This window comes from Lepidothrix coronata, unplaced genomic scaffold (genome assembly GCF_001604755.1).
Source record: "Lepidothrix coronata isolate B3197 unplaced genomic scaffold, Lepidothrix_coronata-1.0 Scaffold64, whole genome shotgun sequence".
Classification (NCBI taxonomy): domain Eukaryota; kingdom Metazoa; phylum Chordata; class Aves; order Passeriformes; family Pipridae; genus Lepidothrix; species Lepidothrix coronata.
Genome location: NW_016690244.1, coordinates 4,846,763 through 4,873,010, shown reverse-complemented (window position 1 = coordinate 4,873,010; position 26,248 = coordinate 4,846,763). Strand labels below are relative to the sequence as shown.

The following is a 26,248-nucleotide window of genomic DNA, read 5'->3' as shown; positions in this document are numbered from 1 at the left end:
AAGGTCATGTATTGCATTGTGAATCAAAAGAGCATTCAAAACAAAATTTCCTTTTAAAGTAAAGAACTTAAAATTTAGCTGATCAGGAGACATTAAAATATCATGTGTATGGGGAAAAGCAGCGAAGTGTTTGATGCATATGTTAATAAAAAACTCACCCTTCTTGCACAGAAATAACCAACAAAGCCGTGTTTCCCTCTACAAGAGACTAAAAATGAGCAACCAAACAACAATGAAATTGAAACACCATCAGTGAAGACTATTCCCAAGACTCACTTTCTAACCTGTGAGGGAAACTGTGTGGAGAACATATGGCTGAAGAGGTTTCAAATGGCTGCATAGTGCTCTGACTTTCAGATGGCTGCCAGGCACTGCACTGCTTGCTAGCAATTTGTGGCAAGTTGAAAGTGGAGCTAAATGGTATAATATGTGAATATTTTTGTTACCACTTTGAAGGACTAGTTTTGTCCTCTACAGAAAGCCTGTTCCTCAGGGGCACGTACTTTAAGAATATTTGATTGAAGCTCTCAACATCAAATGAAGGTTGGGGAATAGTAAATGGCAATTGCCACAGTCTTTGAACATCTGGGCTGTATTTTGGATATAAATTAGAGAAAGATGTAGAATCCAGGCTTCAGGGCTCAGCTTGGAGGTAGCATTCAAAAGGCTTCAGTGAAACAGTTAATTCTGCTTTTTCTTATGCCAGTGTAATCACATCTCAGTTACAGCACCTTATCCCGTGAGTTGATGTGGGTCATTATCCACTTGTGTTAATATTTGCTGAGCCCTTGTCAAATACGCAGTGAGCACAGCATGTGGATATCTCCTGCCACTGGGTGATTTCTATCAGGTCCTTCTGTGTTACTTATGACTGGGTCAGGATGTGTGACCTCAGAAGATGCACTCTTTAATACTAGAAATTCTATAGCTGCCTGTTTTGTGTGGTTGTTAAGGCTGTGAAGGTCCAGAATAAGATAAAGGGCTTGACATGAGTAATTTCATTTGCTGTCTGAACACTCTTAACAGGAGTAGCATAATCATTGCTTGTCTCTATTTAATGACTCTGCAGGAGGTAAGCTGGTGCACAGGAGAGGGCGGCACTGTTATTGCTCTCTACTCCAAAACACAACTCAGTGCATGGCCATGGTCACTCTGGAAGGAGTGGCCTTCAGAATATCAGCTCCTGCAGTATCTGACCTTGTGCAGAGGGAGTCTTGAGGGGTTTGCTGGGGTTCCTCACTAGGAGAGCGTATGTGTGGCTGCTCAATCTTTTTTAAACTTTAACTCAATGCTCATGGTTTTCAGTCAGGTGTTAATGCAGAGAAGTAGCTCTTGAGCTGTTGTAATTTGCTGTATATGGCAGCTGGCAGTAAAATCAGAGGGACAGGTGGCAATTCAATTGAACAGAAATCTACTTGAAACACTTTTGGGAGGAGAGCAGATAGATATGGGAGATAAAAAAGGGAGGGTTCTTCAGGTGCCTTTGGAAAATCTCCTGTCAATGACACTATGATCACAGCATGTCATCAGCACAGAGGGTCCTATAAGAAGATGGAGCCATACACCCACCTCAGCTGATAAAGAGCATCAAAGGTCTGGCATAGTATTTACAGTTAGGGGTACCTCCTGCTGGGGAGTTCTGGCTCTTTTCTCACAGATGGATAGTACAATCCAAAGTACTGTGCCTACCTCAGGTTAGTTAAAATGATAAACATTGTTATAAAAGTCAAAGCCCTGAAGCAACTAGTTATTTGGAAAAGTGAGCCTAAATTTTTGAGTGCCCAAGAGGGTATTGTGTTAGGTCACCCCTGAGTGATAGTTCATAGCTAATTATGGAGACAACTTCAAGGCTTAGCAGGGATACAGACAAAAGGGCTTTCACAAACCTCTCCACTGAGGCAGTGCTAGTGGGGGCCAAAAGAGATCCCTGAACACTTGGAAGAGCCTAACCTGGATGCTCCAGGTGAGATTAAATGCTTGTGCTGCTTTGCAGGAATTTCCACTGCTTGTGAAGAAGTTTCCCAAGTCTGTTATGAGTACCTGATTTAATGTTTTCTCTTCAGACTTGTCCTAGTGATCTCTAGCAGGACTTTAAATAGTGCACGCAAAAGTTCAGAATTACAAGTGTTCCCATGTTAAATGTAAAATAATTTAAAATATCTTCTGCAAAAGACAGTGCTATCTCACTACCTTATCATGGTCTTCCCTGTTCAGTCCAGTTAATCGTTGTTCATTGGAAAGACCTTAATTTATGCTGCATTGATAATGTGCTCGAAAGAGATGTGTTGCTTTTCAGATTCACTGAAATGTTCTGCAACTGGCTCTTCACAACTGGCTTCAATATTCACAGTGCAGCAGCTGGTGTGAGAAGTATCATCCTTTATAACTCAAGGTCAATAGATCGGAAAAAGCTTCGTGTTTTACAGTTTTTACATATGGAAGAAATTCCGCAATTAGCCTCAGAGAAGGTGCAGCATTTACGTTTTGCTATCAGTTAAAATTTAAGAGTTCTTTGCTATTCCATGCTTTATGTCAAATCTAAACTTACAGGAAGAAAATTAAAATTGGCTTACACGTTTCCCTCAGCATCCCTGAGCCTGGACTGGCCAGGATGTAAGTGAAAGCGCTTTGTAAGTGAAAGCCTTTGCAGATGACACATTCTGAGATTTGCTCTTTTCCATATGAGAAGCTTCCTCAGGGAGCTGGTCTCCGTTCAGCAGTTCACCAACCCCTCTACCCATCAGTGCTTCCCCCTAAGAGCCAAAGCAGTTCTGGCAGCTGAGCTGAGACGGTGACTAACCCAAGAAGCCAGGACAGGTCAGGGATCAGTCAGTGATGTGTGTGTGCAATTGCCAGTTGGGGCTCACTGGTACACCAGCAAATGGCCCAGAGGCACTGCTGTGCCAGTGTCCTGGTGTCCCTTCTTGGCCATATGTACCCCATGATGCGACTGGCAATGGTGTTGTGGGTCAGCTGGCATCCCCATGGAACCAGTGCTATGGCACTGCATTCATGTGTCAAGCAAACTGAAGGCTGTATGTGGCATTTTGAGGCATTTCTTATGGTCGGGAAAGATAAGGTCATGTGGTGGGACATGGTTGCAGTATGTTTCTCTGGGAAAATAAGTATGTCATAATATATAGAAAACAGAATGTGGAGGGAGCCATTTGAATAGCCAATAAACTGGTGACTCAGATCATCCCCGGTGGTGTGAGGAACCAAAGCTGGTGATTCTGATCTAAATCAGACAGAGCTGAGCCCTTAGTCTGATGGCCAGGAGGAGCAGCTGTCTTATTTTCAAACCCTTCCAGGCAAAAGTTTCATCAAACCTCTTTGGCTGACTTCTTGTTTAACCAAAGTTCATGTTCCAGTGCCACACTCTTTCCCTGTAAAATGTCTGATCATCTCGGTACTTTAGGGGCACAATAGGTTTGACTCATTCCCTGTGATACAACCACACGTTCTATGTCTATTTTTTTACTGGATGAGTATATATTTGATGCTTTGCAGTTTATCACTAGGCCAAATTAGCCTTTTAGTCTGTTATTAAAAAAAAAAAAAAGTAAAAAAGATTTTAAGGGTAATTTAGTTTTTAATAATTTGAATATTTTACCATTATAGATTTTATAAATTAATTAAAATTAATAATAGCATGTTAATATTTAATATTTTTATTTTCATTTTTTAAAACATTCTTTATTATATGTTGTATTAAATGTTTTGCCTTCTTTTTGTGGGTTTTTTTGATAGAAGGGTGTTTTTAAAATATTGTTAGTAGGAAAGAGTGGGTCATAATCTACCCAAAGTGCATCAGTGTCATCCAACTGTAACAGAATCATGGCAGAAGAGGTCTCCCAGAACTGACAAATGCAGCTGGAAAACTGTTAGAGACTAAGGGAATTACATGAAAGTCTCCAAACAAGATAACAATTTTAATCTGTTTGCTTTCATTACCGTGACTAAAAATTATCCCTCCAGCCCAAAATATTTGGGTTTCATGACATTAGGCTGAGAAGAACTGGTGTCCACTAGTTCCCATAATTATTTGAATGAAATGAAGATCTTTCTTTCCAGAGGATAGTAAACTAAAATCTGGTAGCTACTGCATTCAGGAGAAGTGTGACTCTGTATTAATGCATTAGTTGAGCACTTGTTTTTTTTTTTCTCTTGTATTTGAGCTTTCCTAAAGGACAGTGAGTGAGAGGGATACCTTTGCACTTTCCAGTATCTTTATGCAGCCTAAAAAACCCAGACTTACCAAGGACATCAATGACAACCGCACATGGTCTGAAAGCTAAAGGGTAGTGTTGTAGCTTTCTCAGAGGATTTTTGTTCCAGAAAACTGGCAATTCCCATGGGCTCCCAACCAGTTTAGGTCCTGCTTTCATCATACTGGGGATTCAGCGTCTTTTCCCATCCCATGAAACTATGTCCCCATTCAATGTTATCACGATTTGCCTGGCACTAGTAGTTAGCCTGTATTGCACCTACAGGGTTTTTTTTATTTTTTCTAACTGTGAGAGCTTGGAGTTGCTCAGATGAGACTCTGAAACCTGTACTCTGAAACTGCTTGGAGTCTGCCAAGCTTCAGTACAGGTCCTCAAGTGCAGATACTGAGTGACTGTCTGTGCAGTGACTCTTATAGCTGTATTATATTTTGTTTCTGAGTTAATGAGATAAACTCTATGCAAATACCTATCAACAATCACATTTCTCTCTCCTTTTAAAAGTTATGAGCATATCCACTCCACCCGGGAACTTCTCAAAGTATTTATGCATAGTACATATAATAATTTATCTGTTGCAATTTGTGTAGAGAGTTTTTACTATATTTCACAGATGGATATATATTTCACAGAATATTTTGAGTTGGAAGGGACCCACAAGGATCATCGAGTCCAGCTCTTTAGTGAGTGGCCCATACGGTGATCAAACCCATGACCTTAGCGTTATTAGCACCAATCTCAGGAACTACAAGAAGCATTTTGAGCTGTTTGCCAACATTCAGCTTAATGAGCAATGAAAAGTAACTGAAAAAGTAAAAGTAATTAAGCAGAGGCCGGTCAGTGGCTCTGAACAGAGAAAGGGGCTTTATTAATGAAGAATTGTCCAACTAAGAAATAATAATGCTTGTTTTACTCTAATTTCAGTTGTTCCGACTGAAGCCCCTTGGGGCCTGGGCTGTTTCTATATATTAATTTTCCATTGCTAGAAAGCAGGTCTTCATGGTTTTGACTTACAAGCTATCTAATATTTATATAGATACACAAATAAAAGAAACTAATTGCAAATAATTTTCAGATCGTTCATGTTAAATGCTTCTCTTTAAGCCAAAAGCAAAAGGTTTCTGCTGACATTGAGAAGACTGTGCTCAGCTTTGAGCTCTACAACCCAAAAAGAATTAAAGACCTACTGGTTTCTTTCCACTGTTTTCAATCATCAATGAAACTGAAAAACAAGGGCTATAAATTATGGTGACCTTTGCAATGACTTTTCATTTGTGAAATAGAAATGTGATGGTGTGAAAGCAGTGTCAATAATAAAAAAAAATTAATAATTTCCTCAGGAACCACCAAGAAAAGTGTAAATTGCTTTCTGCTTAGTATCAAATTTTCATGTAAGGTACTGTATCATGGAAATTTTCAGTCTTGTTAAAATTCAGATCACCTAAAATTAATGCTACCCCTTCACCTCTGTACTTTTTGTCACCTCAGCTGAAAAATATGATTCTTCTCAGTTTAATCAGCATTTTATAATGACTTCTATTGAAAACACAGCCTGTTGTTTTTTCCTTGATAGCCTGTTAAATATATAGGGAACAGTGGATTAATTTATTGGACTAAGAACTTACTAAAAATGTAGCAGCCACCAAAAGCAGACTTTGGTCTGAATAGCAGAACACACCCTCTCTATTTAATGAAATTTGCATTTTTATGGCTCTTCAGGTTTTTAAAAACACTTTAGAGACTGCAGCACCAGTATAGATTTTCAGACCGTCATTCTGTAGAACAAAGATTTGCCTTAGTTCGTGAGGCAACTATATAATTATTGGCCATAGCATTGCCTTGCTGTTTCATGATTCTGATTAAAATTCCCCCCCAAAACTGTCCTTTTGGTTAGAAGACATGCCCCTTGACTGCTCTTCACCTCAAGGATACCAAGTAAAAACCACTGAAAATGTGTTGCTTTTGTGCTAGTTGCATGTTTGCTGGAAATACAATGGAGAGCAGATAAGTACCAGTTGTCCGGGGGGGTGGGGGGGGGCACATGCAGTTCTCCACACAACTGATCTGTGCTAAATACTGAAGCATGGCCTTGAGGTGCAGAGCATCAGGTCCTGTAGATATTTCCCCATTTTCCTTGTTCCCAAGGGCATAATGAGAAAGTTGTTTTTATGGTCACTTGAAAGCCTTAGATACCAGGTGACAGTAACCTACAAAATCCTTGTTTATGCTTGTATATGCAGTAGCTTATACATTCATCTGATTTTGAAAGAAGAAAAAAATCTCTCTCAGACTGGTTCTTTTCCATAAGCTTCGCTTTTCAACTAATGGTGGAAGATGGAGAGGAGATCCTCAGCCTGTACTTCAACCCTTGAATTACTTCTTTGTCAGTAAATTTTTTTCTAGGTTGAAGAACTGTTTCCTCACTGAAATTACTGTGTTTATCAGAGTTCTACTAAGCTTACTACTTTTCAGCAGCTCACAGACAAAAGATATAAACAGCATAAGAAGCCAGAATTTAAGTATTTGTTCATCTGTCTTTTGAGACATCTTCCTTTAATTTGATGCTATCTGACTGAAAAGATAGTTTTGCAGCTCTTCAGCAGTGATGGTGGGCAAACAGGGAAACAGGCAAACATTTTTGCTAACTGTCCATCCATGTGAGGAGTACAGGGAGAAAACAACTTTCAGACCCAGCTTCTAACTTCCTACAGGTTTGACAAGAGGATTCAGAAGGCCCAAAGCAAGAAGCCCTTTTCTTTTCTGTATTTTAATTCCTGCTGTTGAGATGGAGCTTTACTCTGTGGATGCCAGCTTTGGTGTCTGTGTGTCATTCATAGTTCCCCAAGGGGAAGCTCAAAGGGTGGCTGCTTCCAGATGGGCCTGCCAAGTAATCCTGGCTGCTCAGCAGGGTGCCACCTTCTGTGAAGTGACAAGGACCTAAAGAGATGAAGAGGGAAAGCAGCGTGAGTCCATCCCAGGAGGTGAAGATGCAAGTCCTTTTCTCTGTATAAATTGTCCTTGAAGGGAAAGTGCAGGTAAAGCTGCATCATGAAACAGATGTTCAGATGGTGGTGTCAGATGACCACTGCGCTTTTTAAGGTCAGTTTTACCTCTTGACACTGCCCAAAAGTGCATGTAACTGTCAATTGTTTCTTCTGAAAATTTGTTCTGCTTTAATAAATTGGAGAAATTCCTTGTTCTAGTTAAGTCCAGAAATAACAGATGGTTCATATATCAGGCATCAGCAAATCCTAAAGTTATTGGCATGACCCCTGTCCATGTCCTGTTGAAAAATCTACCTGTCTGCAGGATTAGATTGCCCAAGAGTTTGGTGTTTTCTGCAAGACCAATAGTGTAAATTTCACCTGGTTCTAACACACTGTTGTTTGACTTAAAAGCTGTCTTCTGCAAAGGTATTGAGGATTTACTCTGGTTGCTGGTGTTCCTTGTTGTGTTTTGGAGAGCATTAGTGCTGAGAAGTTCTAACTTCCTGAATGTTCAATTTAATGAGGCTGGGCAAAGCTGAACTGTATTTTCATCATCCATGCACGTGGAAGTGCTGTTACTGATTTTGGGTGACAACAGGATTAAGGGCATGTGACTTGAGGCTGACATCTTGTCAGACTGCTATGAACCTCTCCTTCAGGTTAGCATGGAACATGGAAATTAAACAGGCCCTGCAGGTATTGGGATAAGTTGTTGTGGTCAAAAGCAAGTCAGGTTTTTTTGTTGGTTTTCTTTTTAAGTGTCTGCAGCACTGTAGATCATGACCTCTTTGATCTTTATCAGCATGAACTGCACATAGCAATAGTATTCTCACCAGTTTTCATTAAGGTTTCATGCTCATCCAGCATTTCTAAAGAGAATGTTAAGGCTTTACAGTTGAGTATGAGAGCAGTAATAAGAAAGAACAGTCTCTAATATGTGACCGAAGTAAAACGGAGATTATACCTTACGTTTATATAGCATCTTCTAACCTAGAGTGTTCCATGACAGTTAGGGAATTTATTGAACTATTCCATTCACCACTGCTTCTTCATCATGAGTCACTCTAGCTGGTTATCAGTGCTTAGCCCTGCTGCACAGTAATCAAAGAGGGGAAATGGAGCCAGGCTTCCCATGCTGAGGAAGCCTTCCAGACTTTCTAGCCAAGTAGGGTAACTATTAAATACACTGACAAAGCAGACTGGAGACAAGGTAGACTAATACAGTTAATGCTATTGCGTGGTGCTGACAGCTGAGAATTTTATATTGCTTGTGGAGCTGTTGGCATTGCTTCTTTCAATATACATTTTTCTCACATAATCCCATGCTGTGACATGCTTGATGTATCATCTCAATAATGTGGAAAAACTGAGGAAATTCAGTGAAATGGCTGTATTTTAGTACGGTGTCTGTCAAAGGAAAGATATCAGTCAATCACAGGCTGGAAAAAGCAAGCAATGTCTTATCGCTATGTGAGACTGAAATTCTTAACGTCCCTTTGTGCAGACCTGTGCCTCCATTTTCAGGTGCTTTACTCCCCTGAACAGTCACGTATTTAACCTGAATTGGGCACAAGTGTAAATCATGCAGTATTTCACAGTGGAGAACCCTTTCCCCATATTCCAGCAGCAAGGAAGAGCTGAGGTGAAACAATAACAGAAACTTCAGTTACTGCCTGAGGAGATCTGCTGTACCAATGAAACAATTAAAATGATGCCATAACTGTATATACAATTACAAGAAATGAGTTTAGGAGACTGCTGTGGCAGTCTATGAAGAAAGATTTAAAATTTATTGTTTAAATGTTTGGATTATTGGGTCTGCTGATGCACTAATTCATGAGATGACCACTCTTCTGCAAGCGAATCAAATCACTTTCCACTTAGAAGAGATTTCAGGGACATCCCATTGAACTGGTTATTCATCTGACATAAGAAAAAATTCATGTTGCAGCAGTAATAGTGATTTGAAGTCATACTGATTGCAAGTGGAGATAACAAAAATTTTTTGAGATAGACCAGCATCTGAATGAGGGTAGCTGATATCTTTTCTCACCTTATGTTCTTATTATGCTTTGCATCACTGCTATCAAAACCATCATATTTAGCTAGTCTAAGTGAAGAGATTAAGAATTGAATTTGTAAGTAAGGCTGTTTTCATTTTTGTGGTGGCCTCACCTTGGCATAGTCAGAGCACATTGACACAGCTATGTGAGAAGACAGCAATGGTAGCACTGGTTTGCATCTATTTAGTGACTGGTAGCATCTGTTTGATGATTAGCTAAAGAATTTCAGCTGTCAGAGCTGTCAATCTGACGCCTTTGATGAGCACTAAAATCAGTCTATGCTACCAAGAACTGTTCATTTTTTCCCATGCTTTTGATTTGCTTGACTCTTTGTGTCCTTGCCGATAACTACTAGCAAGGCTAATGCATTATAAACTCTGAAAAGTAAAGAAAGCAGCTGTCATTTTTTGCACAACAGATGTTCCTGATCAGGAATCAGACAAAAGATCTCATCACTCCTCCTCTGAGCAATTTAATTTGCCTGTTCCATGGCGCACCAGCCACCTCTTTCATTTCAGGATCAGTTCCTTTAATCTTACAGAATTATCAAGTTTTTTTCTGTGCAGGGCAAAGAGAATGGAAAAAAGGAAATTGCTTCATTGCTTACGGTGTCACCAATGATGCATCATAATGAAAGGTAGCAAAGGCCTACTTCAAAAATAGGAAACCCAAGTACTACATTTTAAGAGAACTAGAAAGTACTCTATGAGCACTTTTTTTAAGAAATAACAATATAGAATTGATAGTGTTTCTTTAGCAGTTTTAAGGCTCAGAGTTACGTAAAAGCAGTATATAATCCATCAGATTCTTGTGATGCAACTTAGGGGGATGAAAAAATTGATGTATTCTATAAGAAAAGTTGTTGCTGTGGATCCTGTTCTGCACTCCTTAATCATGCAAGTTGTCCAAAATCAGTAATTACTGGGGGCTTTGCTTGCTTTTCCATTTAGTTCGGTAAAACTGTCGCTCTGCTGCTGTTTTGTACTGATGGATGGGTACTGCTGGAGATGTTACATTTATAGCTATTCTACAGCTTATTTCCCAGTTATTAGTCTAGCACAGGACAGTCATTTTGCCTATGCACAGCTCCTGACTTGCCACCAGATTGATCCAGTATGTGCCCAATTGGTGGGGCAATTGTTGCTCACTCTGCAAAGGAGGCTGCTCACTGTGCCCCATGTTCCTACCAGTATCTGCCAAAGGCTTGCTGGAAGGGCGAGGCAAGGGAAATTGGCCTTATCTTGTGTTGGTGGCCAGCCCTGCACAGAAATGGGAACTGCTGCTGACAATGCAAACAGTAGTATCTGAGGCCATAGTCACAGCTGTCAGTCTTGATAAACGCGGAAAGTGTATTTGAGAAGCTCCTGGTCGTCCGTCACTGAGAAACCACTCATATGACCTCTTTTTGATTTGGCAGGTTGACAGGACAGAAGTGATTCGGACCTGTATAAATCCTGTCTTCTCCAAGCTGTTCACAGTGGACTTCTATTTTGAAGAAGTGCAGCGACTGCGATTTGAAGTGCATGACATTAGCAGCAACCACAATGGGCTGAAGGAAGCGGATTTTCTTGGTGGCATGGAGTGCACTCTTGGACAAGTAGGTATCACTGCCATTTTCTGCCCTCGACCCTCTTCTTTTGTATATATGTTAAATATATTGCTTTGGTAAATGACTGATGGGTGAGGTTTTTCATTCGTGACAAAGTTCTTAACTGGTGCTTTGAACAGGATAATTAAGAACTTCTGGTGGTTTGATTTACTGCTGTAGTACAGCTTCAAGTGAGCCAGTGCTTATAGGAAACAGAGCATCAGTGGTTGGCTCTGGACAGTAAAAGCCCATGCTCATTAGACTGGTGTTGGAAAATAGACTGATCTGGGAGAAAGTCACTGTTCCTAACATTATATGGGATTTAGCAAGTTCCAAGTCCAAGGAACACTTAAAAATACCATTTATTCACAGAGGGTAGTATCTGGTGATGTGGCAAATAGAGAAATAGGGTTGGATTAATTTCTCTGACTCTCAGTCATCCTGAAGTTAGGTGTCTAGACTAAGTTACTCTTCTGATTTCCATCTTTAGTTCAGTGGAGAGAAACAGACAGTTCCAACAGCTGATTTGTTCTACCTGAGAGAGCCATCACAGATGAGGATAAATTATCTTCAGGAGATACCTCTCTTTCCTCATCAGTTGTCGGGAGAGTCTAGACAGCTGGTTTAGGATAGCTAGCTAACTTTTTAAATTGCTAAGTTTAAAGGTGAGAAGTCCTCCTCACAGTATTGATATTTAGAGGTCATCAGAGCCAGTTCTGTAGTGAGTTCCCATACTGCTGACTGGTAGCACGCTACAGTGTCCCAGGTATCACAGTTTATTTCTAACTGGCAGCATTTTTGTCATGCAGTGTTTCATAACACAGATTTCTGCTTTGTCCTTAATCTCAATGCCAAGGATGGTCTCAGTTTCACTGAACTGAGTATAAATTTGCTCTCTGCACCCTCCATCACGCAATCTCCAGCTTGTGTGATGAGAGCAGGCAGTGCTTTTGTTTAGATTACGCTTTGCAGTACTTCCACAGAAGTTTGTATTCTGAACATAGTAGTTTGTCATGGAAAATGCTGCAAAGCTTTTGTTTCCTGTTTTCTCACCTCTTGTTGTTCCTACCTCAGCCTCACTGCACATGAATCACTGATTTTTTTCCCCAGAGCTATTGGGCAAATGCTGAATGAAGAAAAGCTCTCCCAGTGAGAGAAATAGTATGAAATATGTGCATTTACTAAATTGAAAGCTCAATATGAAGATGTTGATATTTAGGGTATTTACAGTGCTCTGTAAAGTCTGTTCCTTTTGACAGAATTCTTGTGTCAAAATAAGCTATCCTATAAGACCAAAGAGAATGGGAAACAAAGAAAAATGTTATTATAATGTTCTTCTCTCTTAATTGGCTTGAAAAGGAAGGGAGGGAAAAATGTCGTTGCTGCTGCCTGTAGCATAAATGTCTTTATAATGATTTGATCTCTATAAATAGCACACAGCTGAGTTGGTTGCAGTGTAATTTTAATGGTAACCAAGCAAAAATAATAACAGTGTGAATTCTATTCACAGTAATGTAGCCTGGAGGACTCTGATCTCATATTAAACCTTTTTTGTGGCGTTCCTTCCCCTCCTTTTCTAGTTTATTACCTTTATATGATTCCTCAACTGATATAAAAATAGTAACACTGGAATTGTCATTCACGTAAAGCCAGCATTGAAAATCCTGCACCATAGTCTGTACGTACAGAGCTTACGCTCATGGTTAGCTGTTTGGTGTAATTACAGCATATTTTTTTCATGATGATAATAGAGCCATGGCTTTTCTTGAGATAAATTTGACATAAATTTGTTGTTCTACATCACTCTAATGCCTGAATAAAACAGGATTTTATGTCAAAGTGCCTCTAAATTCACTTTCCCAGTTCAAGTAGGCCTTATCTGAGACATCAAGGAAGGCTGTCGATTTTTGGGCATAGTCTGAAAAACTGACTCCCCTCCCACATCTCCGTAAGTGCCAACTTCTATGCCCTCTTCTAGGTAATAATTGATCTATGAGAGATTCACTGCTACCTGTACCTGTTTATAGATCATCACTTAGATATGAAGTAAACCTACATGTTTGCCCAAATCATGTAATACTCTTACCAAAAACAAAATTAATAGGAATAATAAATGCTGGGAAAGGCAACAGCGTAGTTATAAAGTAAGCGGACAGAGAGGAGTGAGTTTTCTTTCTTCTGATCTCAGTCTTACATGTAGCCTACCAGATGGGTACAAGTGTGTTGGAAATTTGGGGTCTTGGATGCAAACAATGAAGAAATGCATTAATTTGGAAGGTGTCAGTAATCTCCTCCCAAATACTCAAATAAATCTGTGTGATAGCGAGCAGTGACTTGTTAGATCCTGAACCAATACACTCTGATGACATCCCACTGCATGTGCAGCAAGATTTAGTTCTATTGCTCTTGCCATGACATTTCAATTTTGTGCCTCTACTCGTAAATACTGTGGTTAAAAGCATCCTGGCATGCAGTCAGTTATACCTGGATGCGAAGAGTAAATGCATCGACAGGCATTTCCTACGCCACAGCATTTAAACACAGTAGAATAAATGGCTGTGGATAGATACCTGCTGGATATAATTAGGAAAACGTCAGTGTCCTAAATAGAGGCATTTCCTTCAAGTGATTTATCTTGTCCATCATGTTCAAAAGTTACCTTTTCAAATAAAACAATAGGAGATTATCTCTTGAAGGGTTTGACAGGAGGAAGTTTGGTGTGAGGTGTTTGGGGGAACCTTTTTTGTGTGTTTTTAAGTACTAAAAGTCTGTTCCTTCCACTCAGAAAGGCTCTTTCTACATTCCAGGCTTCCAGCTTCTTGAGTTTCCTGGTAATGTGCAGATTGGCAGAATGTTAACAAATATGTTCCGTATAGTTGGAATGACAGCCAGATCAAAAAAGCCCTAAAATATTACAGGAGGTAGTAAAGTTGAAAGTGCAGACAAATTTTCCTCGGTTAGTAGCAAAATCTTAAAATAATGGTTTGCAATTATAAGTTGTTTATAAATTGAAGTTTCTTAAGGAACTTTGCATCAAGAAATGTACCATACTCCAAGCAATTAAGCTGACCGTGCTGTATTGCTTAAGTAAAGTGACGTTGTTAAAAGGTAGGCTAAAGCACATAACTAAAACCTATACTTTTAAAAAAATGTTATTATTTTCCATCTTAGAGTTAATTTCTGAGTAACTGCATAAAACTAATATCTAATAATACTGGTTTTAGCAATTAAGTTGTACAGTCATATGGTAGCTATTTAAGCAAGGAAATTATACTGTGTTGTTCTTGTAACCTCACAAAGATTATTCTTAATTGGAAGCATATTTGTGAAATTAGATTCATAGAATCCTGGAAGAGTCTTGGTTAGAAGGGGCCTTAAAGACTATCTAATGTGTTAGTGCCTTAATATGTTCTGAGCTTCTAAAGCTCTCTTGTTGGAATTGTTTGGTTTCATATTCCATAAAATTTACAGAACATTAAAATTGCATCATTTAGTACAGTAAGGGCACAAACTTTCTAATAGCCAAAGTTAACTACTTAACCACACAGGAATGATGTGTCAGGAGGATGGCTTAGAAAGACTTTTTCCTCTGAAGTTTCACCCTGAAGTTTTAATCTATTCTTTAAGAACTCACAAAAATTATTTCAATGAATAAACATTTTCTGATGAGAACTAAACAAACTCATGTTGCCAAGACATTCTTGATTACTGTTCAGCTGTGCCTGCAATGTCATTAAATTATGGGAACCAGTAAAGTTGTTATTTCTTAAATGCTGTGAATCACCCCAGCTTTATGGGCTGGGTTATTCTCTGTGACATATTCTGTTGGCGTAGCCTTTGTGGCTTTTCTTTCAGTACTTACCGCAGCTAATCTTTGCCATTTTCGAATTCAGGATTCTATTCCTTATTTAGTTTCTTTTAATTTACAGATGTGTTAAAATGTCATTATTCCCTTACTTGCTCAACTAGTAGCAGAAGAAAATCGCAGAGTTGTAAATTTTTTCCTGTCAAGAACCTTTTCAAGTATTATTTTGAGATTTAATATTACCCATACACACACTTGTGTACAAATTAGATTGGAAATCTTCCTTCTCAGTAACAAGTATAATTGTTTCTTGTGTGCTTTTGATAATATATGCCATTAGCAGATTATGCACTTGAAAATGCTGACTGATTATTAGTTCAGTTTCAGCAACTGCAAATCTCCTTGCTCTTGAATTAGAGAAAGGCTAAAAGATCCATGATTGCACCTGAATTAATTAAACTGAAGTAGTCTGTATGAGAATATTTGTTTAATAGAGTGTCAACTGCTTCTGTGCAAAAGACATAGGACCAGTTTTTTTCGAAGTATTTGAATTCCTAAATCTCATTAGGTGTCTGTATGCCTCCTTAGGCATCTGGGTACCTTTAAATACTTGGCCTTTGATCTCCTCCAAATGAAGTTGCTCTATTCATTAGTGGGATGAATAGTGTACTTTATCAGATGTGAATGTCATTTTCTACCAGGGCTGACTCAGAGCACAAGCAACTCATGAATGCAGCACTCTCCCTAACCTTACCAAACCCTTTCAACACCTCAGTTATCCCCAGAAAACTCGTGGTTTGCCACTGCAACCTCTCTGAAGCTGTAAGATTTTCAGTTCTAGATGAATTTTACCAAAGTTAATGGAATTACTTGTACAGTTTGTGCTGCTTTGTTTTTACATGCTTTATCTTTTTGTATGAATTACTGTAGCCGTCTTTGGAAAAATAATTTAAAATTTAGTTTGCTATTATAATGAGTTACTATTATGACTAATTCTAAAGGGGCTGCTACTCTGCATACTAATTAAATTCAATGACTTTTTATGCTATTGATAAGCTATTTCCTGTAATAACATTAAGCCTCTTGTAATAGAGATATCTTTTTTTCTCAGTCTTCTGTTTCAATTGACTATTTTCAGGTTCAGGTTTCACAAAGACAGGGAGAGATATAATTCAGCTGTAAATAGACTGTGAGCTGAACAGTACTGTTGTGAACAAAAGAAATCTTGGAGAGGGGTGTGCGGTACAGAAAGAATCATATGTACAGAGAGGATGATTATAACACTAAAACTGGCTCTACCAAGAAAGAGGAATTCTGTGAGCAGTTAGAATGAAAATTCCTTGGCTATTGACTTGTACATCTGAACTAGTTCTCTTGAAGGGATTTCTTGGTATCTGTGACTCATCCCCCAAACCTTTTTTCCACGAGAGTGAGCTAAGGTCACTGGCATTTACGTACTATCTGGTCTCTCTTCATGTTGAAGTGTACCGTGCTTGATGCATCTGTGACTAACTGCCACCATTCATGAAAAATATTAGGTGGGTTCAAAAGCAGCTGGGGGATAGATAGCAAGAAAAACATGAGCACATCAGAGTTGTACAAATCTTGCTTTTTCAAAAAACAGGCTAAGGACGAATGCGTGAAGAACGAGAGAGAGTTTTTACACTGTGAGCCAGAGCTACTTCAGTTCTGCTGCCTACGCTTAAATTGGTCTTTTATTATTTACCTACATGGGTGAAATGGCATTAAGGTCTAATATTTTTTCTGTGAGTGTTTAGAAGCTTACAGTATTTGACTTGAACAGATTATAGTAAGAGTGCACTAATATTTTAATTTACAAAGCTTCAAGATTCATTTGATAAATGTTAACTCTCCAGTCATTTGTCTTGTCACTCTGGTTGTATCATTCTACTTAGAGCAATATCATGAAAGTATTGCAGTCCTTCATTTGGGAGACCTCATAGCTGTGAAAAAGGTGCTTTAAGGGTTATACTTACTTCTATGTTAAAAGGGGAGACCTTAAGAGAGTACATAGCATAACTGGTAAATACATTTGATATGGTTATGTCCTGAGTTTTAGGTGCCACAGAATCCTTCTCCTCCTATGCATCAAGGATAAAAATTATTTTACTGAGCACAGTCAAGTCATTTTAATTGTATATTTTAAAATCTCTGCCCCAGCTTGGCCAGATAGCAAATGCTTGTCAAGAAAGGAACAGAACTCAGATAAAAGATGTTTTAGGTTAGGCCAACTGTGCATTTTAGCACCTTTAGTAGCAAACAATTAAATAAGCTGTAACTTCAGGAGGTTCTGGAAATCTTACTCAAGCCAACTATTGCTTTAGAAAGGCAGGTTGCTGTACAATGCTGAGCAATCTGAAATTGGAGGCTGAAGTTTCACAAGTACTTGTCTCACTTTTTGAATCCAAGGAATGCACAACACGGTACAAGCAAAAATACCACAACCTAAGAGACTGAAAGACCCAATACAGTAGTTTCTCCCAAAGAAGGCTTGAATAGCATTCATTCTCTCTCTGCAAGCAGCGGGGTGCAAAGAGGATGACGGTAAGGTAGAGACAGACATCTTTTAAAGTTGGTTTGAAGTCTTTACTGTTTCAATAGCTATTAGTTAATTTAACTGGAGAAGGACAACTGACACTGTATTAGAGGAATTTGAAGAATCCCTAATGTTTGTTCATTTTTCTAAACTGAGAAAAATAAAATGAAAATATGGAAGGCTGATGTAAGGTTGAAGACTCAGTCTTGTCAGTTTGGGGTATTAACTGAGCCCATCTTAAGACACTAAATCATAATTAAAAATTGAGGCCAAATGCTTGGAAAAGACAGCTTCAGGGCACAGAGTTAGCCCTTGCTTGAGGTTTAAGGAGGGGGGCAGGAAGCAGATCTGTGGTACTGTGAACTGTAAGTCATTATATCACAGAGAAATGCAGTTTGGGTAGAATGGCCTTCCAAGCTGGCCTGACAAATGCCAGCACAGGGATGTGTACACACTGCTGTAAACAAAGTAGCGCCATGTTTAAAAAAAGATGCTGATAGCTGAGTGAAACATGCCACTTGGGAAGCACATGTAGAGTGTGAGCAAAAAAAAGAGATGAGAAAATTAGCTCAGAGAGGTTCAGTAGATGATCATAGTTAGTATCACAGCTAAAGATGCGTGGATTAGCAGTCCAAAAGCAACTGGAGTGTTCATGATGTTTAAGCTGAGCACTGGTGCACGAGCTAACATGATGCCAAAACCATGGACAAGCCTGAGAGCTTACAGTGGTCATTATACATTTAGAGAGATAGTTCAACTGCAATTTGGAAAGATACAAATTGAAGTAGTGCCCAGGGTAGGAGGGGAAGGTAATGCTTCGTGGCAATTAGGGACACGGACTTCGCATGATGCTGAAAGCAAAGACATTTATTAATTATTTCAGCAGGCTTTTTATACCTTTTGCACAATAGGCTGCAATTGTTCATTTAGGTTGTGAGTCCTTGCTGCTACCTACAATATTATATTATTTTTACCTATTAGCAACATTAGTTCCTTTTGTCCTTTGTTCAAGTTCCTCTTTCTGCCCTAGGGAACTGCTCCTCCATACTTTTCCCATGGCTTCCTTCCCACCACGGTAACAATGTCCATTTCTTGCTGTTTTCCCATATTGGAAATCCCTACAATGTTTGTTGAGTTAGAAACCATATTAAGCCACAGAGCTAATCAGGGTTCAACATCCACTGGAGCACACTTGGATGTCTAGTGAAAAATTTGGAGATTTTTGGAAAGTGTGCTGGTTTTAACTGGGTTTTGACTGGGATGGAGTTAATTTTTTTAGCTTGAATGGGGTTCTGTTTTGGATTCATGCTGAGAAGAATGTTGATAATACAGGGATGTTTTTGTTATTGCTGAGCAGCATTTACACAGAGTCAAGGCATTTCCCACCTCTCATCCCCCGCCACCAGGGAGTGGGCTTGGGGTGCACAAGAATTTGTGAGGGGATACAACTGAGACAGCTGACCCCCACTGGCCAAAGGGATATTCCATACCACATATAGTGTCATGTTGAGCGTATAAAACCAGTGGAAGAAAAAGGAAGGGACGAGGTTCGGAATGATGGTGTTTTGTCTTCCCGAGTAACTGTTACATGTGATGGAGCCCTGCTTTCCTGCAGGTTACTGAACTCCTGACTGCTTTACCTACTAAACTGTCTTTGTCTTAACCCAGGAGTTTTTTTCACTTTTACTCTTCTGATTCTCTCCCCTGTCTCACTGGGATGGAGTAAACGAGTGACTGTGTGAGGCTTAGCTGCTGGCTGGGGTTCAACCACAACTTAAGGCTTGGTGAAAGTTTCAAGAGAGACTTTTTTTTGAAAGAGTATGATTGCTATTTTTCTTTCCTTAATATATCAACGTGGCTCTAGGGCATACTGTCTGGTGGGAGATTGCTTCTCCAGGCACTTGAATGCATCTTATCATGAAGATTCAATCTCTGTAAAAGGCATTTGGATCAAGGGAAAAATGCTACTAAAATGTAACTTGGTGCTCTTTGCAGTCCTGGAGAGAGTTAGGTTGGCTAGAAGGCTAGAAGGAAGTTAAGCAACTGTGCAAATCCATATAACAGGAATAATCCATATGGGAGAGAAATTAACATAGAAATGCTAGGAAATGAAAGCTACTTGTCTGGCAATCCCAGCTGGCAAGGAAGAGATACAAAGAATTCTTCAAGTTGTGTATTGTGGAGGGAAATTTGTGCTTAATCTGACTGTCTAAATAGCCAAATTTGGGGTTCCTGTAAGAAAGTCCAATATGCAGAAGAGGCCAGTCCCAGTAAAGAATTTGAGACACTTGACTTCTGTCACCTTGCAAAGCCGAATCAATGCTTTTCAAATAATTTGGTTAAAAAGCTAAATTGAAATCTTCTCATTAGCTTGATTTATGACCATTGGGAATTCTGTATGATATTACTGAAACTCATCCCTATATTTGGTTAAGAAAGGACCACATAGAGAAATATATTTTAAAAGTTTCTTAAACAAGCCAGGTAAAATGGGTCATTACATTTCACAGCTCATCTTACACAGTGCTGATTAGTCACGACTCAGGCATAGGAGAGAGCAAACCTTCAGCAGAGTCCTTGTCTCTGAGTCACTGCTGAGCAGTGCATGGTACACAGCTGGTGTCAGCGCCTTGGTACTTTTATCGAGAGTCTTGCATCTGTTTATACTTTTAAAATAATAATAAAAAAGCAAAGCATCTTTTACATATTTTAAATTGGAAATAAGATCATATGGTAATGTGAATCCAGACTTCATTACAGCAATATTGAGCATCTGTCCAGACCTGTCCTTAACCTATGTAGGCTTGCCTGTAATAAGGCAAATTAAGATCATCTTTAAGGGAATTTCCCACCCCCATCTTACCACAGAGCTGATAGCCCTTAGCACCAGAGATCAGAAAACTAATCAAGATGATGTTCTGTTGCAATGATTGCGTATTTGGTAAATAGGAATAACTTAATGTGCACATCCTTCTCAGAAACAGAGCAGTGGCTTTTACATTCTGTTCTATTTCCACACCTTTCAAACATATTCAGTATGATATGTTTTATTGGACATGTGGCACTCTTAGACCAGAACTGGGTAGTAGTTTGTATGTGTCTGTAGCTGCAAATAAACTTCACTTCTCTTAGTCTCACCTCTGAAATTCTGAGGTCTTATTTTAAGAGCCCCACACTGAGCACCAAAAAGGACTGCTGTGTTTTAACCCCAGCTGTCAACACCATGCAGCCACTTGCTCACACCCACCTTGCCCTGTCCCTGCCCTAGTGGGGAAGAGAATCAGAAAAAAAAGGTAAACGTTATGGATTGAGATATGAGCAGTTTAATAATTAAAAAAATTAAGATATTATTATTATTACGATAATATTAGCTGTAATTAAAAGGAGAGAAAGAGAAAAATAAAACCCAAGAGAAACAGGAGATGCATAATACAATTACCTACCACCTGCTGACTGATTCCCATCCCATTCCTTAGCAGTGATTGACAGCTCTCAGCCAACTCTTCCCAGTTTATATAGGGAAATGTTCTATGTTATGAAGTATCATACTCTGTATAGAGGGTGTTCTATGCTATGAAATAGCACTGTGGCAAGTTCAAATCAGCTGGCCTGGCTAGCCTCCCTCCTGGTTTTTTGTGCACCTCCTCACTGGCAAAGCATGGCAAACTGAAAAGTCCTTGATTTAGGGTAAGCACTACTTAGCAACAACCAAAACATCAGTTTTTTATCAACATTATTCTCATACTGAATCCAAAACACAGTGCTATACCAGATACTAAGAAGAAAAGTAACTCTATTCCAGCCTCAATTAGGACAGGTTTCTACATCCATTTGTTCACTGATTGGTCATGTTTCTAATAAAATGTTCATGAAAATACATGTTCTGGAAATGTAATGAGGTTTACTAGGGCTGAACTGGATTCTACCATTTGTGTTTTAGAAAGAACTTCTATACATCACTTTTAGACAAAACCCTTTTTTCTCTGAAGCTGAAGTTTTAATTTGCGAGTTTTTGAAATCGGAGTCAAACCAAAGACTCCTGACAAATGGAAGACCTGTAGTAAATTAAATTCTTGTAAGACATCTTGCCAGTTCAGCCATCACTGTAACTCTGAACTTAGATTAATGCTTCCTAGCCCTCAAGTTATCATTGTTTAGTACTTGCTCTCTGCCAATCAGGTCAGAAAATGCTTTTTATGACAATGTTCAGAATAAGTTTTACATTGATACATTAACAAATAATATGATAGATAATTGATGGCTTCCATAGAAATGGTTCTTTTAATAAGGAGACCCGGTCTGTACAGTGCATGAACAAAAACAGCAATTTACTGCTACTGCTACTGCTTCCTTGACAGTTTTTGCAATGACAGTTTGAGGCAACAATGTTGGCACATTGTTGCCAGATGGAGGATTCATTTTACTGGCCACTTAATTAACAACTGGTAAACGATTGCACCCAAATACACATATTTACATGTTCAGAGTGCTTACTGTGTCACAGTGATGCTAATGGCTTAGAGAGTGAGTGTTATTAATGCGGTCTACTAATGAGAATGTCAGAATAAATTATCTTCTCTGGAACTGCAAGCCATCTATCTGCCACCTGCACAGGAGCTCCTGAGCTTCAACCTCTGTCTCTTGAAAGCTGTGACCCTTTTGAAAGCTGCAAAGGGAGCTGTAAATATTTGGGTAGTTTAGGGGAGGCAAAGTCCTGCTATCTCTAAAGGAGGCTAGCTGAAGGGCAGGTTCCCATCCAAGTTCTATCTCATGCCATGGCTATATATATATATAAGATATCTGAAAAAGCTTCTGGTAGAAATACCCACAGCTTTCAGTGGAAAAACTTCATGTATTTTACAAAGTTGTCTGTGCATCTGGGGAAAGGAGGAGGAGAGATCATAGAGATGAATGGGCTCTGCTCCCCAGCTGCCATAATTCATTGTCTAGTTGGTACACAACCCATAGTTTAATAATATATTAAGAATAATCTGTCACATTTCTGTATTACCTGCCATCTGAGAATCTCAAACAAAGTTTTTTAAATTGCACCTCATTGTTCACCAGAATACAATGATTTCTACTTGAATGTACAACTTATGTATGGGCAACTTAAGTGGTCACAGCAAACAGTATTTCCAAGATGCTAGAGAAGAAAAAGGACTTCTGAATCCTGGCAGTACTTGTAATCTTACTTGTACTTCTGTCTGTTGGTACCACTGATCAACACTAGTGTTGAAATCCAAAAGTTAATTTGGAAAACTGAGTGAGATGATGGCAGCAAACTGCTTTATGGAAGGCAATCCAAAAAGGAGTGTTAAATTATTCACTTAAGTAATAGCCAGGTGTAAAAATGCAGGGTAAGAAACAGCTGGCAATGCAAAATGGTCCAAAAATAATCATTGTTAACAGTATCATAGTGTTCTTTAAGTAAGTCAAATGCAATTTTGAAGTGCGTCAGCCTTGAAATGAGAAGCTCTTCTTGCATAGGAAGGACCAGGGCTATTATGCACAATTTTGAGCATTATTGTAAGAGTGTCTATGGGCCAGTCCATGAAGGGTCATCAGAGAATAGAGAGAATGGTTTGAGGGCTACAAAGTTTCATCAAAAAGGAAAGATAGGACAAACTCAGGTTCTGTATTAAAGAAGACTATGGAGAGTCTTCAGATTGCCTGAAGGACAAAGGGAAAAAGATTATTTTGCTTATTTATGGTGCGTTAGGTGGAAATAATGGACTTAAACTGCAGAGAATTGGATTAGCTGTTAGGAAAATATATTTACAGTAAGGATAATGAATAGAGTAATAAATTTCCAGGAGAGGGTATTTCCCTCTGCCTCTAATTAGACACACATCTGCCAGGTATAGCTGCAGTAGAAATGAGAAGCTGGACACAGTGATTCTGGGTGTGCTGTCCAGGCCTGTGATGGTTCTCCTATCTCATATTTAAAGCCTGTTTAAAACTTGCTTCTGTCTTGCTACTTCCATCAAAATAGTAGCTGAGGGTAATCTGAGGTGCTGCCTTTGCTTTTCTGTTCAATTCAGCAAACTGATGGGCAGGACAAACATGTTTCCATGTGGTGATGTCAGGCTAAAATCATCCTATTCACTCCTGTCTCACAGCCCTTTTTTTTGCCTGGCTGCAACTTTGCATTACTCACTCCTCCAGCTCTGGCCATTACCTACTGATGTGCTTTGTTGCTGAAATGTGGATGATGCCCAGGCATATTTTGCCAAACATGTTTATCCTATGAAGTTGTTCAAGTAATGTTGGATGTGGAAAGGACTATTTCTAGCATAAAAACAATTTTCAAGAGGCTAGGGTTTCTCCTAGGACACAGCAATCTTTTCTCAGTATCTGCACAGCACAATCCTACTACAGTTTTGTCACATTAAAAATAATATTGTGATTTCTAAACTGTGTTTTGAGCTACTTTAACATCTGTCTACATTTTGAAGTTTTCCAATTAAAAATAAATTGATACAGCATTAAGTTTACAAAGAAGAGGGACTTAATATGCTGGAACATCACTGTAGCCTAGCAATTGTTCTATTATGTTTTTATTTATCTAGTTTTAAATGTTTCAAAATTATAAGGGAATTATAGTTATTACTGATATGGCAAATAACATCTTTTGTCAGTATCACTCTGCTAACATTTATTTGAAGTTCATTTATAATTTTGTTAATGAACAAGTTTATTTATAGTGCTGAGTTCTACGGGAGGTCCGGTACCTGGTAAGCAAAGAAGACAATTTTGGAACTAAAACTGTGGGGCAGATTGCTTGCTTCTGTCCTGAATTTAGAGTTATTGATATTTTGAAATAAAATAAATGCCTTCTCTTTGTAAACAGATTTCAGTTTCCTATAAAAATAAGTTAGTTTGAAGGTATCTCTGTAGATTATCCCTTCGTATTGTCTTTTAAGTATATTTAAACCTTACTTCTGTGCTCTGTCACCATCACTGCAATACTTGAGGAAAATCTATAATGTCTTTTTCACTGTTCTGTTCAACTCTGTGAATTGTGTCCTCCTCATTCTGCTTGATCCCAACCATTTGTTATCTTCCATTGCATCCTGTCTGCAGGCTTCCTGGGAAACTTTTCTTCTCAATCATGGTCTTACTGTGCTAACTGATTGTGAATTGAGAAACGCGCTCGATACAAAAGCAAAAAATGAAATCACTATAAAGCATGTATTTACTACAGATTCTAATTATTTTCCCCTTTGTTTTTATTTTTGTGCAGATTGTTTCTCAGAGGAAACTCTCCAAGTCCTTACTCAAACATGGCAACACAGCAGGAAAGTCATCTATAACAGTAAGTCAATCTTAAATACACTCTTGTTTTCCTGTTATTTAGAAACATCTAATGTGACTAATTCTTCCCTAAAAGCATCCTGCTAAGTCACCAGAACAGCCCTTGATTGAGAAATGTATTTCAGTTGTTTATTTGATTATTTGTACTGTTTCTGCTAAACGTTTGATGTAAGGAAATGGCAACAAATAATGTATGATTTGTACGAAAGCCACAATATTTACTACTACTACTACCACTTTTAAGGTAATTGGATGACAGCAAGAAACTTGTACCGCTTGAATACTTGTAATTGAAGAACTAGAACATTCAGAAATTCATTTGACCTGCTTTGACACATGAAGGAGCTTAATGTTTATTTTCACTTGGATTTTTTCCAGGTTCTTAGAAAAAAAAAAGGTGGGAAAAAATAAAAAAAAAAAACCAGACTTAGAAAGTACACACATGCACCCAGCAACTTCCAAAGTTTGATGAGACTAGTTTTAGCTGTGTGGTAGTGCAATTATGGGCTGTATTGTTATACCTCCATGTGTATCTTGAAATCTGCAAATCAGTGTATTACCTCTATTTCATCCTTCTCTGTGCTAGTTTGTTTGGGAGATCAATCTTGTCTGCACTGAATCTTGCATTCTTGTGACATTTGCAGCTCTGCATTAAGACAAAAGCTATAATAAAATATTCTGCTTTGGGGATCTCTGCTCTGTTGCCTCTCAGGGTTGAGAAGTATTTTTTTCCTTGATGTGCAGTAAGCCAGATGGGTTTCCTTTGGCTTGATTGCTTGGATTTTTTTTCTACCTTGGACCACAGAAGAGACAGAAGACTGCGAGAAATAATGCTTTCAGAGGGCCCAGGAGGTTTTATTTCTTAGATATCTTCCTTGGTGCTTGGCTGCAAATGAATTTGCTTAAATGCATACAATAAATTCATTTTTGAGCTGAGGTTGGAAAGGAATTCCCCACTCCTCTGGCTGAATAGAACCAGGAGAGAGTTTTGCTCCCTAAATAACTTGGTGTGGTTTGGCTGCTGGGTCGTATCTGGGCATACTTAATCTCATCCATCCCTGTGGTGATCTGGACTCCGCTCCTGTTCTTTAAGGAACAAAAAGAAGTTTAGTCTTGTGCAAACACAAATGCTCTAGTACAACTAAATCATTAGGCTTGTTAATGGAGTGTTCTGGCAAAAATTAAATCACTGTAATAAACAGAAGATGAGAGAAAATAGTCCCTGCTGGCCTAACACTGGATGATAACCATGAAATATGGGACCTTGGCTTCTCACCAGCAGTACTAAAGAGCAAGTTTACTTCCCTCAAATGGGAGAAACTGAACACAGACAAAAAATATTGTGTGAAAACTTTGGTCTCTCAACAGAATAAGTAAAACCAGATTATTTATCATTATTTCTAGACCTGGGGTCATATTGTCAAGCATGGAAGTTACACATACTAATTTCCTAACTTGTTCAGTGTACTGAATTGTGAGTTTTTCATAGGATTTTGAAAGGTCCTGTCTTGGCATATTTTACTGAAATTTTATTAGCCCTTTGACTGTGTAATGTCTCATCCACACAATTTTATAATATGGCTGTGGGTGCAAAAGAACATAGTTCAGCTTCTGCAGTTAGAAGTATGTAAAACTTCATAAGAGCAGGTTCATTATTTTCAGTTAAAAGTATTTGTGAAAGTTGGTGTACAAATCCCACAGCACT

The 26,248-nt window shown here is 38.7% G+C and overlaps 1 protein-coding gene across 2 annotated transcripts in view; it reads left to right on the top strand.

Moving 5' to 3' along the window:
* The window catches only part of CPNE4 (copine 4), a 227,630-nt gene that overhangs the window by 105,356 nt on the left and 96,026 nt on the right, over window positions 1-26,248 (top strand). For both annotated transcript variants that reach the window (XM_017818008.1, XM_017818007.1), the window contains exons 3-4: window positions 10,694-10,873; window positions 24,473-24,544. In XM_017818008.1, coding sequence (XP_017673497.1) covers window positions 10,694-10,873; window positions 24,473-24,544 — 252 coding nt within the window. The remainder of the gene's footprint in view (window positions 1-10,693; window positions 10,874-24,472; window positions 24,545-26,248) is intronic.